This window comes from Parasteatoda tepidariorum, chromosome 11 (assembly GCF_982258835.1).
Source record: "Parasteatoda tepidariorum strain Cologne lab strain chromosome 11, Ptep-v5.0, whole genome shotgun sequence".
NCBI lineage: Eukaryota > Metazoa > Arthropoda > Arachnida > Araneae > Theridiidae > Parasteatoda > Parasteatoda tepidariorum.
Window position 1 is genome coordinate 58,479,393 of NC_141765.1, and position 17,498 is coordinate 58,496,890.

General features: G+C 27.8%; 1 protein-coding gene across 27 annotated transcripts in view; it reads right to left on the minus strand.

The window, feature by feature from the left end:
- Positions 1-17,498, minus strand: part of LOC107450919 (uncharacterized) — a 653,937-nt gene that overhangs the window by 134,255 nt on the left and 502,184 nt on the right. For 9 of the 27 annotated variants that reach the window (XM_087155141.1, XM_087155138.1, XM_087155137.1 and 6 more), the window contains one exon: positions 12,003-12,071. The exons of 15 other annotated variants lie outside the window; for them this stretch is intronic. In XM_087155141.1, the coding sequence (XP_087011267.1) occupies positions 12,003-12,071 (69 nt within the window). Of the gene's footprint in view, positions 1-10,765; positions 11,874-12,002; positions 12,072-17,498 lie in introns of those variants that run through there. 3 more of the 27 variants (XM_087155140.1, XM_087155152.1, XM_087155153.1) reach the window with 3 other exon arrangements.

Below are 17,498 nucleotides of genomic sequence, written 5' to 3' on the forward strand. Positions count from 1 at the left end.
CTACCTGGCTAAAAGGATCCCCTTTTTTATGGAGGGGCTCTGACCCTAGAAGGGGTTTTCGGCTCTAAAAACCTGCGCTCCGATACACGAGGTATGAGTTCGTGAAGGCAATACGTGCACAGAGTGAAGAGTAAAAATATGGAAGGTGGGGGGAACCGAACCCTGGAAATGCCTATGGAATAGAAGGGTACTGCCCTTAGTTGCACAAAAGGGTTGAATATAAAAAATAGAGGGGTGAACTGTGTGAAAGTGAACGACCTCAGAACTTTCTTCCACAGAACTCTCAAACTTTCCCTTTTAGTTAAAAAAAAAAATCTAATGACGAAATAAATATGAGTAGATAAGAAGGTATATTTTAGACTTAAGAAATTTTTTAGAACTTATAAATAAATTAGAATTTAACATAATTTTAATTTTATATCAGCTATCAACATAAGATTTCGTACAGAATATTTTTGAGTCCTAACAGGAAATGCATACAAGATAAATAACTATTTAACTAACATTAATGTAACACCTAAGAAAACAAAACTGTGTTCAGATAATAATTTATTAAAAAAAAATTAATTAAAAATTTAAAAAAGAAATATTTTGAATACTTTATTCAACATAACGTATGTCAGATTTATGACACCTAAACAGGAAATGTATCCCTCAGCTACACATTAAATAACTATTTTACCAATTTTAACATAACAGCTAATTTCTTTTAAATGAAGACCAAAACGGTCACTTAAAAACATTCATAAAATTATACATATATTATGAAACATATAATAGATAATTATTTTATAATAAATCATTTTATTTTAGTCTCACTAATAAAAAATACTTCCTCAATCACTAACGCAAACAACCGCCAACAAAATTGTGAAATAATCTCGCTAAAAATGTCGCAAATTAAATGCAAAAAATTGCCGAAAATTAATGATTTTTTTCGGTTCTAAATGATGCATAAAACGTAACAGAATACTAGTAATTAAAGACAATAACTGCAATCGAAATTAATGCCAAACATCAACAAGACTGGAGCTACGGAAGATAATGGAGAATTAAAATGTTGCTTTAGAACAATGAATTCCTACTACAAACAGCCATTTCCGGTAATTAGTATGGGAAACCTAATCGGTTTTCAATTACCAAGTTGTAAAAACCCACCATTAGGAGAAGATTAACCAATCAAATCTCAAATGCACAATGCACTATGTTAAGTAGAAATATTAAAATATATAAACAATAAAAGACATTCTCCATTAGAAATAGAAACACATCATGAATGAAATACAAAATGGAAAGAAGAAAAAAAAAGGAAGTTATGAAACAATCTTGATACAAAGGAAATAAATGGATCATTCGCTCTTTAACATAAAAGGAAGACACACTAAACTGTCCGAAAAATCTGATCAATGTTGAACCATAATATTGGTAACTTAAACCATATTAAGGGTCAAATTCGCTTCACCTTTCTTGGATATTAAACTACACTATGCTTCTGGGTAAGTTGAATTACACGATCGTATAATGAAGTCAAAAAAGTACGCTAAAATAGATTAACGTAGAAACATATTAAAATTACAGCAAATTAGCACGATATTAAGGTCTAGACCCGCAAATTTTCTTAACAGTTTAGGTAAGATAAAAAAAAAAAAGTCAGTCAAAAGTAAGATATAAATAAAAACGAAGAAAAAAAATAAGTAAAAATAAGCGAGTGTATTATATATAATGCTCGGATTCCATCCTTTTTTTTAAAAAAAAGAAAAAGAAATTAAAATAATAACTAGTTATTAAATAATGGAATGTTTCTATGATTAAATTTTAATGCATTTTACTTCACGAGTTGACATTGGCTCAAAACAGAAACTTACTAAGACAATCCATCATAAATATATAATAAATTCTAAATTTAAATAGCATCTTTACTTGTTGTGTTGTCATAAAGCAGAATAATTTAAATACATTGCCCCTTAGAGATATAAATAATAATTTAACTTCATGGTATAATCAAACGTAAAAACGTCTGACAGTATTAAATATTTATGTAAGCTAAAATGAAATGACTTTCACAAGAGGATTAAAATGATACCCAAATCCATTAACAATAATGCAAAGCCAGAAATACTCAGCCACCAGTTTCGGTAAATTTAAACTAAGGTTAATGATTCCGAGTTCTCCCTTCAAAAAACAATATTGTTTCAGAAAGCAAAAAAATTTTAAATAAAAATGAGATTAAACTTTATAATTGACTTCGAGTGTGTAATAAATTAAAAAGCAATTTTCCTTTCAAAAATTATTGAAAAATTACAATGCAATAATAACACTATGCCAAGAACTATTTACACTTTTCCCGTTATTTTTGATGAATATAGTTGAGTTTAGCAATATATTCTGCATTCTAAGTGACCCCAATTTTAATAGACGTGGTCATTATTTTCATGAACAAATATATGATGCATTATATTTTAAAATTAGATTTATTTCAATTAATTATTCAAAACAATATTTAGATATTTCAATTTAAAGTTATACATTTCTGTCATATACAATAGGATCTAATATTACAAATAAGTTATCGAAGCAACCTGTTTTATACTAATTCAAATGCAAATTAACAACATCTGAATCATGTATACTAGTGAAATTTTCACAAAGCAGTACATACAAGGGCAAGAGTTGTGATAGTTAATAAATTTTTTTTTTTTTTTTTTTAACACTTGGCTTTTGGTACTAACTAAAATTCTAAGGTTAGAAAAAATATTTTTAGTTTACTGAAATCTTTTTAAGATAACATATGTTCAGCATTTTGAAATATATGTATATAAAAAAATATGAACAAACCTTTTAAACCTTATAAAAAAAAGTTAAGTATTTGGATTAAGGAACTAGTTAATAGTGCCTTCATAAACATAAAAAAAATGACTAAGATACTTTAAATAAATAATTAAAAGTAATAAATAAAATCTCAAAATTTTTAGCACCAGCTTAATTTGTTAACAAAATTAAATTATTATACTCAGTATTACAAAACTCAATCCATCTCTTAGTTATGGTATACCAACATGCATGATATGAGAAGATGAAATTTTTATTTTTATAACAAACATGTTAATTTTGCTGAGTTTTGGCCTAGCCTATTAATCTCTCATTGCCCAATGCATTATGCATAATACAACTTATAACTAAACTTCCCGAATACTTTTTAAACCCCCCCCCCATAAACACATTCTTCGAGATGTTAACAAAATCAGCTTATTTGCTTAAAAACTGAGAAAATAAGGTTTAAACAATTATCTATGCTGTTCTTTTAATTCGAACTGAAGAAAACAAATTAATTTGACAAATCTGACTTTCAAAGTATATGTATCCTATTAGTTTACAACAGATAAAATAAGTATTTCTTTATAACAGCTCATTTAAGTTTTTCTTAGTTCATTGCTGTAAAAAATAATACTATGTGATACACTGGGTTTTAAAGGACAAAAGGCAAGTCTAAATTTTTTCATTTTCACTTGTGTTCACTATTGCTAATAATTATGGATCAAACTTTGTGCTAAAAAATGAAAATTTTAAAATTTTTCGCTCATTCCTAGCAACACAAGGAAAAAAAATTAGCCTAGATGTAAATTTTACATAACCTGGATGAGTTTTGTGTTTTTACCTTAAAATATAATTTAATGCAAGAATAATCCATACATAAGTATACTTAAAACAGCTGAAGAATCTTCAGCTGAACAAACTTTCTCAGATAGTGAGTCACAAATATGAGAAAATATCCCTTTGCATGAAAAAAAAAAATGAAATAAAATTTTAACTAGTAAAAATTATTTCCAGTAAAAAGTCTACAAATAGCAGGGTTTGAAAGCTCCTTAATTTTAGCTTCTCAAATAGAGAAAGAAGCTTTCAAGCAAATATTTGTCACCAGTTATAATTTTTTTCTCTATGTTGTCAGATAATGTGAAAACTCTGTTAGCCAAGAGAGCACTTATGGCCTACAGCATCTTTGCTGTAATGATCTGGTTAAAAAATATTTCATACATAAATTGATGGCCACCTAAAAAAATGCATGTCTGTAAATATCTTATATTTTAAATGCAGACCGTAATAAAGATGTATAAAACATTCTTTTAAAAGACAATCAAAACATAGTTATAATTAAAATTTTGATCAAAATTTGTAAACTTCAAAAAGAACAAATAAGTTTTGATTAAATAAAAATGTATCATAAAAATATGCTTTGTAAATTTTATATGCCTGCCATGATAATTTAATAAAATTATTTTTAGAAGTGAACAAATAGAAATGAATCTGAATATAAATTTTGAATACAGACTTAGATTGACTTGTAATATCTTAAGAGTTAAGAACCTTATAAATTTGAAAAAGTGTTTTATAGTTATCACTAGGAAAAATAAATAATAAATATTAATTTTAAAAGCATTATTTTCATGTAAAAGGGAGGGAGAAAAAAAGAATTTTAATTCGAACTAGTGAAGATAAAAATCTTCTCAGTTTCCTTAATTTCAACACTTTGTAGATTTAGATGCATAACTCTTTATATATAATTATTTAAACCCAGTTTCAAACCAGGTATAAGGTAATAAAATAAATGGAAGAAAAAAAAACTCCCTATATTGTTATATGGTTGATCTGTGCTGTTTCAAGTTTGTTTTTGAAAGAAAGCAAAAATAAATATTTTAGTATGATCAAGAAAAAGCTATATTTGATCAAATGAGAGAGGGAGTAAAATATATAAATAAGAAATGAAAGTATAATGGAAAAGCTAATTTTGGAAAAAAAAAAGGTAAATTTTATCTTGAAAAAAAAAGGGGGGGGATTTGATCTTTTAAAAATATAAAACCTTTAGTCATAGAACATAAAAGTATTTTTTACTTTTAAACAACACTTTCCACCCATAAATTTCAAAATGCTGGAAACATTCATAAATTTAGAATACACATAACTATGAAAAAAAATGTTTATGGAGGACCAATGGTGCAATCTTTGTTAGACCAGAAAACAGTGAATTGTTAGACAATTTGCAGCAACCAGTTTCCTGAAATGTATGTTAGGCTTTTTTTTTATCCAATGTGCACCAATTAAAATTTGCTAACCATAAAGATACAAAATATATATTGAGTGTAGAAAAATTCATAAGATTAAAAATATGATCAAGCATTTTATGACCTAAAACTATGAAACAGGTAGTATACTTTAATACTTTTCAAAAATTAATCTGCCCATAAAAGTAAAGATTTAAAGACTTTTTTTGGTCCTAGAAAAGAATCCCCCGAGGGGACAATTTTAAGGTTAAAGACCTTATATAGGAAGAGGCATATTAAAATATTTTTTTTTTTAAAGAAACTTACAAATTAATTTATCCATGGAATTATTCAATTAAAATATTTTCAAATCAAGAAATTTATGAAAAAGAAACTGAATTTTTTAAATTTTAACCAGGGTGTGTTGATTTAAATCAACTGATTTTATATATATATATTGATTTAAAAAGTGTGCAAAACAGTGATTTAAATTATTGATACTTTAATTACTTCTTTTCTTAGTTTTAAAATTTATTTGAAATAAATTGCTGCATTAATTAATTTTGGCTAAGGAAATTACTTTCTTTCTTGGTATGTGTTAAATTCCAACACATTTGAAATTACATTTTTAAAAATCTTCTGATTCTTGAGATTGAAAATACAAATTAAAGTAAACATTTATGTATTTTTTCCTCATAATTTGTTTACAGTATCTTTGACATTAAAAAATTTTCTAAAACGAAATTTTGTGAAAAAATTTTTTAATGAGTACGTAGACTTTAAAAAAAAAAATTTCCGCTAACTTATCTATTTTGATATAGGATTAAAAATGAATATTTTAAGATAAAAATATAAATTAAATATTTATTTATTTTTTGACGAATGACTACATTTATAAATACAATCTGCTACATTTATTTTGTCATTTTAAAAATCAAGAGGGAAAAAAAAGAAACTACAATTTTAAATTAAAATTATACTTTGGTAATTGAAACTTTGTTTTAATAGTTAATGTGTTCTTTAAATTCTCTATTTCATCTAGTCTTTAAATTTCAATCACGCATTGGTTTCAAAATGGTGTCTATGCATTCAAAGCTATGTATTATAATGAAAAATTGTTTTAGGTAGTTAGAGCTTCTAAAATATTGTTATAATATAGTTTTAACATTAATTTAATATTGATTAAACATTTAAAAAGTTTTTTTAGTCATAAATCAAAGTTCTTACAGTGTATTTGAATTTCAAAAAAAAAAAACTGATTTAAATCAAAAAAATCTGATTTTTTTTATTTTTAAAAAATGAAAAAAATCATGAAACCTAAAAATCATAAGCCAAAAATTTCAGATTTTTTAGTATTTCTTCTAAATATTAAGACATTAAATTCATTTACAAAGTGTTGAGGATGATCCAAAAACCCCATCCAATATATATTTTTATGGAAGAAATCGGCTTGTGATTTTTTAAAGCAAAATAAAAAAAAAAATTGTTTAGCAATATAGAGTACATTTAACATATGTCTTAGTTGTAATAATGTGAGAATATTTATTGACACACGATACTGGCATACTAAAACACTGAGGAAGTCTAAAAAGAGTAAATTGAAAATTGAGTATTAGATACATGTATTTTAAAACATTAATCAAATGACAAGATACACCCTTCAAAATATAAATAAGGAACAATAATGCTGAGCAGGTCCGACACAAATCTATATAATAGAGAAAATTTACTGGTTTATAAATAACTTGTAAAATTAATTTCTAAATTTTTTAATCTGAACTAAGAAAATGAAGGGGAGGGGTTATATCCAGTTAATCTTGGGGGTATTTTTTCGTCATAAGTGATTTCTTGGCTAAAACATTTGACTATAATAATTTACTATATCAACAATATTTTCAGCGGGGAAAAAAACATTCAGCCAAATATAGGGGTTGACTAAATGAACTAGGATCAAATTTAATGGTCACAGACTAATGGACCACTATTGATTTTAAGCTCTGATAACCCTAAATGAGAAACAATTTCTACTTAAATTAATGAAACAGTCATAACTCCTAGGAATCCCTTGTAAATAAATTTGTTTCACACGATTATGCTTATATTGCCAAAAAAAACAAATCCAGCTTTTTTTTTCTTTATATAGGGATGCAATTTTTTTTATTACTTTGGGGTAATAGAATTAAACAAATTAATGAGTGTAAATTTAATTACATATGCTGCAGCAATTTACTGTATTGCTTTAAAATTATTTGACTTTACAGGTAGAAGCAACTAAACTGAAAAATAAATATCACTTTAACTACAATTTTTTAGATAATATGTTTTCCCTTAAATTATTCCTTCTTATTCAAGAAATAAAACATACTTGTAGCAAATTTTTAACAAAAAATAATAATAAATACAAAGAAAAGGTCTCTTTAACACATATAAATTAAAAAAAAAAAATAGGCACTTTAATATTCGATCTACCACTTGCTAAACCATAATATTTTTTACTAAACACCAATCGATAGAAAAAATGTTTTTATAAAAAAAATTTCGTCAAATTACAAAGTTGCACAGAAGATTCTTTAATTTAAGGTAAGCTTAAACCTAAGCTATCTACCAAAAACATGTATGTTCATGTATAAACATAACTTGTCCACAAGTCATGTATAAACATAACTTGTCCATTGGCTATCATTTACACAGGATTTACACATAAGTACATTCATATTCATCAGATACATGCATGCATATACACTCATATATTGCCTAACCTCGAAAAGAAATTTTATTTACTAAAAACCGTGGAAAAAACAATTTAGGTGCTTATAATATCCAGAAGACAAATCTGGATGCTGCATAAAATTTCCATCTTGCAAACATAAAGATACTATTCATTCCAAAAGTGGTATGATATTAATAGTTTTAAATGGGAAATGGTTTCATAATTAAAATTGAGCAACACAACCATTAAATGACACAAAAATCAAACTATCTGCTAAAACAATAAAAATTTTTATGAAAACCATGACATGAATAAACATATTTTTAACAAAATACTATTGCTTATAATATTCTTTAAAAGCACGCTTTAGAGCTTGATTCAAAAGAGGTATATTATTTTTCGTTTAACGCACAATAAAACAAAACAAATAGTGCGTTTCAGCTAAAATAATCCAGCTTTACATTATCTTACTTGAGAAATAAAGTAAAATTGTGAAAATAAGACATGCAGCATCGAGAAAAAGGTTTATTTCACTTTTTTTTTGCATTTTATTACCTATGTATGTTTACACAAAAAAATTAAAAAACATTGTAGATATTTAATACAGCCTATAATTTTATCATTTACTACATGCAGATTGAAATAAAAATACATTAAATTTAAAGGATAACAACCAGGATAAAAAATAATATTCCGCTTGACATATATCTCACATGTAAGCAGGTACTATATTAACGTTGCACTAGAGCTGCACAATGGGCCATTGGCGATGGTCTGGAAAACATCCCTGAGGATGATCCGAAGACATGCTATCGCAATTGAGATCTCCTGCTTTGGTAGCCTGATGCTGCACACGAAGTTGAGCACTTTACGGCAAACAGTTTAATGAGGACAGATACTGTGCACCCTTGGTCCCTACACAGGCTGATTAAAGTGGCCACCAATCTACTTACTGACCGCAATCAGTAATGCTTGACTTCGGTGCTCTACTGGGGCCAGTGTCTTTAAGATCAGTCCACTGCGGGACTGGGGATATTTCCGTATACAAACTTGCAATTTAAAAAAAAACAAAAACTTGAAGATATTTGCCCAGGGGATGCAACAAGTTAGACATTGAATTAGTCCCTTTCTGTGATGTTTCTTTTAGTTTCTCGCGGGATGCTGCCCGGAAGTTTCCATGACTTGGCGATCATTTTGCCACATATCAGTATACAGAAATCTCCCCGCAGGACTATATCTCACATGTTAACAAGTTAAGCACTAAATTTTCTTTTAATTTTAAAAAGTCCTTTTAGGAGCATAAAAAAATACCATTTTACTATTTACAAAGTGAAACTAGAAATAAAAATGTATTTCAATGGAAATAATTCCATTTCATTATCTGCCACACCAGCTACACTCGCCTAATGGATACTAAACTTGCAAATTTAAAAAAAAACATGCAGAAGTTTACCAGTCGGTGGTTACCAATTAAACCAGTCAAGTTATTTTTTTTTCTGTGATGTTTCTCACAGGACTGCCTGGAAGTCCCACGACATGATCATTCTGTCTCCGATCACGATGCGGAAATCTTCTCATTTAATTTATGGGGTAATAAACAGGGTAGGTATACAATAACATTTTGATTTTGTTAGATAGTTTACACATACTCGATAACAAGTAAAATCAAGAAAAAAACTAGATTAATATAAAGTTTGATTATATACAGCTCAACAATAGTTAACATAGTGCATTTATAAACGAGATGAATCCTATTACATATTTTTTTTCATAACTCATGTTTAAAAAAAAAAAAAAATGGGAGAAAAATACTCTGATCTCGGGAATTTAACACTGAACTCAATTTCATTGATAAATAGTTCTTGTTCACGACATGGTAGGTAAATAATAATGAAAACTGCAAGTGCAACATGACCTTTGGTTTATATATTCATAGACCAAAATTATCTAAAATGTGTACTAATATATAGTTAATGAAATTGTAATATTCTCGACAACTCAAGTTACTTGACACGATCTATAACAACCGCAGTTTAAAGTATGAAAAAATTTATGGCAGTACAGGCAAAAAATAACAAAATTTTTAAGCATAGATATGATCGTGATACGTATGTTTGTAAATCAAAAATTATTTCAAATGTGAGTAAAAATAAAACAAATTCAATTGTATCACTCTCGATACTCATATTAATTTGTTGTTGATACGATTGCAACAACTGTGGTTCTATGCAGAAAAAACAATGTAAAAATTATTTATGACATAATGGACAAATATAGTAAAGTGGGATAGCTCTGTATCATGATCTGTCCCACCAATTATAATCGTTAAGATGCCAAAAGGATTGTAAACCTGAAATTTTTTTAAAAAGAAAAGGCATGTATAGGTTTGCATGGTTGGCGGCTACGAGTTGTACACGAGTTGGTCCCTTTCTTTAATGTATCTTTTTAGTTTCTTGCAGACCGCTGCCCGGAAGTCGTTAAGACTTGGTGATTATTTTGCTGCAGATCACGATACAGAAATCTTTCTTAGTAATGTATTCTTTAAGACATGCATGCATTAAGATACAAGCATGATCATAGATACGCACATAGATCAAAATTTATAAACAAATATGTGTGTGTAAACAATACCTGTAACATTCTCAATACCCCAATTGCTTAAGATTTGCTTGTGACGACTAAAGTTTTACACATATAAAAAATTGTTTACGGCACAGTTTAAGATATGATTTTTAAAATCTAAACAGTTTGTCAAAAATTATCCGAAGTATGCAAAAATCAAGCAAACACAATTGTAAGGTTTTCGAAACACCCAATTTTTAAAGACAGTTACAACTACATATTAAAAGAATTTTTAAATCCTGGCTGGGAAGAAAAAACTAAATTTTTTATAAGATATGAATTTTTTTTATAAGATATGATTTTTGATAAGCGAACTTTAAAATCAAAACTTGCATTAAAAAACAAACAAGGGAGTTAAAACTTAAATCCTAATTTATGATTATAATTTTGTACTTACTTGTCCCATTTGCATTTCTAGATAGAAGTCGCCCCGCAGAAAGAGGTGTACTAGGACTTGAAAGTCCGCCACTAGTTCCCGAAATTTGAATGTCCGATGAATTAGAAGGAGAAGATGAATCTAAAAGCTCCCGAACTGCCATCTAAGTACCATCGAAAAAAATAAAAGAAAGCGTCCGAGGCGGCAATGCCCGGTTTAACGTTCAGTATACAAAAAGCGCGACACATGTACGACGGTAAACAAAGTACTATCCGTCTGGTAATAGTTTTTCCACTAACCCTACTTTGTCGGAAGCACAGTTGTCATATTTACGTCCACTAAAGTACTGACAAATAACCGACAATGTCCATTTAACACGTCCACAGGCAGGGCACATCGTCCAGTTGACATCAGGAACCAGTCAAGTAAATACACAACCGGACACCCCAGTGAAGACAGCTCAGATCAGCTGATGTTGATTGAAGAAGTCATCGAATTTAAATTTCGTTTACATGTATACAACACACACTGATCGAGTGATTTTATTAAATATTTGTCGAAATAAATCAGCATAGAGAACGGAACATGAAGCATCACAGTCCGTTGAATGCTGGATCGGATGCTAGTAACGGTACAGAGCTCAGGGAGGGAAGGGTTAAACAAGAAAAAGCCACGATTTTGAGGAGCGTGATTCTATGTTGTCACTCTTTACGCCAACCTCGTGCGTCTGCTAAAGCTTTCGACTCCGTAACTTAACCTCGTCACCGTGTGCTTCACTAGAGGGCGCTATTTTAAAGCCTCGCGCTAACGAGATATTTTCATTTGCATCTTTTTAACATTGCAAATTAGATGAAAATTAAAATTTACGCCACCTAAGCCAATCACGTAAATTAATCTTAAGCTCCTAGTTAATGAGGATACCCGACACATAAGTCACAAAATAAACAGTCGCTTACATATATGTTACAACTTAAAGGCGACTTAATAATAACAATTTTTGTCGTGAAATTAAAAGAATTTAAAATATTGCGTCACGATTTCCAGAAATAAATGGGTATGGGAGTCACAATATTATGATAATTTTTTTAAAATTTAAATGATATGTCATAAATAATTTGTAAAAATTTTTTTTTACCAAAACAATTGCAATATTTAGAGTTCTCAAATAAAATTTTTGTAACGGTAACAAACAGAAATTATAAAAAATATTTTTTAGGGAAAAATTTAAAAAATTACTCATATTTTAAAAAAGTCATACTTATTTTCCTTTTTCTTAGTTTATGATTCTCTCCAAACGATTTTGAAGTTTTCTTTGGGGTTCCATTCACTAAAAAATTTAGAGAATTTTCAGAGGCCAATCAAAGTAATAAAAATCTATATGAATAGTAATTTATAATAAAAAAAATTGGTCGACAAATTTCATTAAAGAGAAAAAAAATTTTAGCTTATAAAAAAAAATGGAATAAACAATTTTAGAAAAAAACATTGTATTAAGTAATAGTTTGTAATATGCTCTACAAAAAGCTATTAAATAACTTATTTTTCGTTTTAAAACTTAACTAATGAACTGTAATGATAGTTATAATAATAAATGTAAATAAAGTCACTATGCACTCTCTATTTAAAGAAGCGGATAAAAAACACAAAAATATACTAAACATACATATTAAATAAATAAGAGAGCAATCTTGGTGGAATATCAAGAATAGTTACAATACATCGCTAAGTTTTTCAGCTAAATAGATACTTATATTAAAAAAAAGGTTAAAAAATTATTTTATTCAAACTTAAAGTACATCAAGATATTTAGTTTCAAATCTATGCAAATTAATACAATTGGGTAATACTATAAATAACAGTAGAATGCTAGCTTAAGAAAATACTTAAGCAGTTGATACAGGGAAGAATATATGAACAGTATAGAAAATAATAAGAAAAAAAAAAAGAGTATCCAAAACGTCAATCGCCAGTCACTTATGAGATGAAAGTTTTCCTTATCAAACGCGAAAGCTTTTCAGAATTTATCTCTTAATAATTAAACCTAGAACAATCATTTGAATAAATTAAATTACTATTAACATGCATAAATGGTCATTTTTTAAAGTATGAAAGAAAAACGAACTGCAACCTGATGAACTTCGAATTTGAGGATCCAATTCGAATTATATTTATAATGAAAAAATTAAGCAAGTTAGCTGAAAAAAGTTATCATCATTGGATTGAAGTTCAACTTAATGTTATCTAAATGCAGAATACCTACCCCTCCCTCCCTCCTGAGGCATAAAATGTTACGACTGATCTGCAATGCGTGTTTGGTAAACATGTTAACTGTCAGTCAACAAACACACACCAAGTGTAACTGACATGTTAATTGCCCGGACAAAAGAGCATAAACAAAAATTACATTTCCCACTTTGAATCCTTAAATATATTCATCTGAATTTTCTAAATAGCAGCACACAAAAAATTAAAATTCTAAGAAAAATATTTTTTTCTTTTTACATTGTTATAAGTTAATATTGGTATAAATGTAGTTAACTATCTACAATAACTAGCGTCGAAAAATGAGTCAAAAAATTTTCATGACATTATCTTTGATATAAATCTCAAGTAGATTTATTAAAAGATATTAATTGGTTGATACATAGATTTCTAAATAACATTATTTAGAGCAGTAATTTCCAACCTTTACATACATGAGGACCACTGGCTGCCTTGCCAAATAATGGCGAACCACAAACACTAAAATGTATGAAAATCTGTATGGGTCTAGGCCAACTGACTTAATTAAATAAGGTGAATATTACAGTTGTATTGGCTTTTTTTTTTTTTTTTTTTTTTTTTACATACTTATAAAAAAAGTAAAAATACAATAATGAGTAAAATAATGCATGGAATATAAAAATAGGAAAAATAGTATTTTCGAAAGTTTCTGATGTAAAACTCAGTAGGTGGCAGCCATTTACGTGAAGTTTCCTAATTCTTCATGGAATATATTTAATAAAGAAATAATTTCATTTAATTATATTATTTACGAAGCTTATTTTTAAGCATTTACAAGGCACGTTGATCGTACCATACACCAGTTTTTCCCAAACTTATGACTTTTGTGTACGCTATCTAAATTTTTCGTAGCGCTGTGTACCACTAATAAAAAAATGAATGTATTTTTTTAAAAATATGTTTATTTTTCTTTTTTGTAACAAACTTTTGTTAATAAATTTATTTGCATCAGTGAAAAGGATGATATTGTTTTTGCTGTGATAAAAAAAATTTGCATAACTGGCTGCTGACACCACTGATTGTTAACTGTTAACTCAGCAAAAAATAGCCAATACAAAAATACGTAATCGTAAATTTTCGTGGCTAGCTTTGTTTTGAAATAAAATTTTTTGAAATTTTTTCGTTTGTTGTTAAAATATTTCGAATACGAAAGCGTACCCCCGCTGAACTGTTCCCGCACCCCTGGGGGTACGCGTACCACACTTTGGGAAACACTGCCATACACCATTAAATAAGAAATTTGAATGTTTTTTTTGTTTTTTTTCCGTATGCCGTAATTTTAATATTTCGCGAACTACAGGTTAGGAATCTGATTTAGAGTGTTCATGTGATCTTAGTAAATAGAGTGAAATTAAATAACAAATCGCCTTAAAAAATTTTTTTAGAAAAAAATATAACCATAAAACAGCATTTGGCTAAAAGGTTATAAGAATATAAATATTTAGTAAATGAAAAAAAAAAAGCATACAGGATTTTTCCTTTAATAGCATAATTTCGGATGACAATTTATGAAATTTTTAATTTGATAAAATATGAATTGTAAATTGGCTTAAATTACGGTATTAAAATATTTCACCACGAACATTTACGTCATATATTCAAGAAACGAAAAATAAATAAAATAATAAATAACTAATTAACAAGCGAAAATTATTTGCATATTACTGGAAGTAAGAATTTTTTTTTAAAATTGCTTAATAACAAGATGGAATTTTTAAAAAATAAATATTGCATGCTCTTAGAGAAAATAAATAAATTGCAAGGAAAGTTCAAAGGTCGAGGTCCGTATTGAGCATGTAAGATATTCATATCTTCTTGAGCAACATCCATTTCAGTTCAACTTTCGACTAAAGTTCAAAGCCATCAAATATTTTTTTTTTTTGGATAGGATAAATAGTAAAGGGTTCCAAGCAGGAAACAGTCGGGGTTAGAAAACGGGTGGCAGGTGAGGGGGGTTCTTTTTGCAAAGTACTGTAGGAGGTCAAAAACCCCCTATCGTCTAAGGTATAGCATCTTGAAGAATTTATACTTGATTGATTAGTGTTAATATTTAAATCTTGATGATAAAATGTCGATTGTTGAACCCCAAGCTCCAGGTTTAAATATTGTTTGGAACGTTTGAATAAAATTAGTTTAGTGGAATTTTATCGTTTTATATATATATATATATATATATATATATATATATATATATATATATATATATAAAAGTCTGGGTAAATAAATAATTTCAACAGTATAAGTTTTAAAAAGTAAAATTGTTTAAATATGTCAATAAAAAATTAAAAAGTTTAGAAATTAAAAAACCAGAATGATTTTCATTTTATTACAATAAAAAAGTATTTAATACATGATAGATAATGCCTCCGAGTAAATAAGTTAGATTTTTATAAATTACAATTAATCATATCAATTTTCTTTATAGTTTTATTATTCAATTTTTAATCCTTTAAAAAAATCGTCCACTTGGTCAAATAGTAGTTATGATGTTTACACACATAAATGCTTGAGTTAGATGGAATTAGTATATATATAAAAAAAATTAGGCAATGATTAAAACTTATGATAAATAAGACATGCATTTAAAGAGCATAATATGCATTCAAAATGTGTACTTAGGCAATCAGATTGTTGTCAGATACTAAAAAAGTGATCAGCTGCGGACATTTCCAAATAGACATCAACAGTTGATAAAATTAACATTTTAACCCTTTCGGCCGCACCGGGATATATATGTCACCAATAGACATGTGTCCAGTCTAAACAACCCCGGCTAGACACATATGTCCCAGCCCCACCCCCACCCCATCAATAGTCCAAATAATTGATTATTTTATTTTTGCAGAATATTGTTATCTTTACCTTATTTGATCTATCCAAGTCGTAATTTGTCTTTTTTATTGTAGAAGAAAAAACTGGTTCTGAAAGGGTTTTTAACTAGAGAGAGTGAAAGGCTGGAGAAGCAAATCTATAAAAATATAGCGAGTATGAACATAATCCTATAAAACACCTTCCAATGGAAAAAATCAGCTTTTTTTTTTGGTAATTAAGCGAAAACAAATGTCAGAATTCTATTTTTTTCAAGCATTTATTCTGCTTAAATTTTTATTATTCGGCGGATTTAAATTTGCCAATTATTTTTAATTTTAACATTAACAGCAGCAGCAATTAATTTTGAGAAATGTCACTCGCGATTTAATCAATGTAAACATTGTTAAAATCGAAATTAATTCCTGTCAAGCGATATACCTACATTACTTTGGAGCAAGTACTTTATCTAAAATTGTATTAGTATTTTTATTTATCTAAATGTTTTTTTCCCCCTTCGAATTTGTGAATTTCTTTAAAGATATTAAAAGTTAAAAATCATTAATATCGATATAAGCGATTTCGAAAACTATTAAAGCATTGAGCCTTTAACAAAATATATCTGAAGGCATTGGGCAATACAGTGATAAGCAACACCTTTTCCAAAGATTAAATTTTTTCCTTAAACCATTCTTTGGTGTTGTTTCCAGATAGGTGCTTTAAAAATTCTTTTAGATAACAGCACAATACACATCAATAACTTATTGTCTAATTGGAAATCGTTATGCTTTTCCTCCAAAACTCTAACAATTTAAAAATGTTACTTATTACTATACCACCTTTTGCCCATTAATCATACTTTATATATCCAACTTTTAAGTAAAATATTACACCTTCAACTACCGTGACTTTGAATAGTTAAAGATTTTTTTGAAGTTTAACAAAAGGAAATAACTTTTATTAAATATGAACAATCGAAAAGCTTATTTAAATAAGATTATTTAAGTTCATTGAAATGAATTTGATTAAGTGAAGACAACTGTTAAAAATCATAAGTTCAGTTTAAAATTACAGAAAACCTTATTTTTTAAATATATTTTGGAAAGAAAAGAAAAACTATTCTATGTGATTTAAAATGAAGCATATACTTAAAATTATACGTCATAGCATACAATCACAATAGGTGATAAAAATGACGCCCGTGTAAATAGATGTTTTCCGTTTGCACATAATGATTGCATATATCTCTTTGCCCAAATTCATAAAAAGTTGAAAGAAAATAAAGAAAAGGGCGTATCTAAGGGTCATTATAATAAATGGTTATGGTTTGTTGAATTGGGTTAAATGAAAAAGTAAATTTATATTCCAACTAGGAACCAATGGAATTAAATCTACACTATTTGCTTATATAACTAAAAGCAGATTAAATTCAGAGTTTTATTGGAAAACATCTGCAACCACTGAAAATTAATGAATAAGAGTTTGAACAAGCGGCTTAATTTAAATATTTAGGTACAACAGTAAACAATAATGATGGCATAAAAATTGAAATCAAAAATAGAATCAACATAACTAACAGATGTTATCATGGAATGAGAAACCAGTTCAAATCTAAATACAAATAAGTTGTGAAACAAAAATACAGTTGTACAAGACACGAATG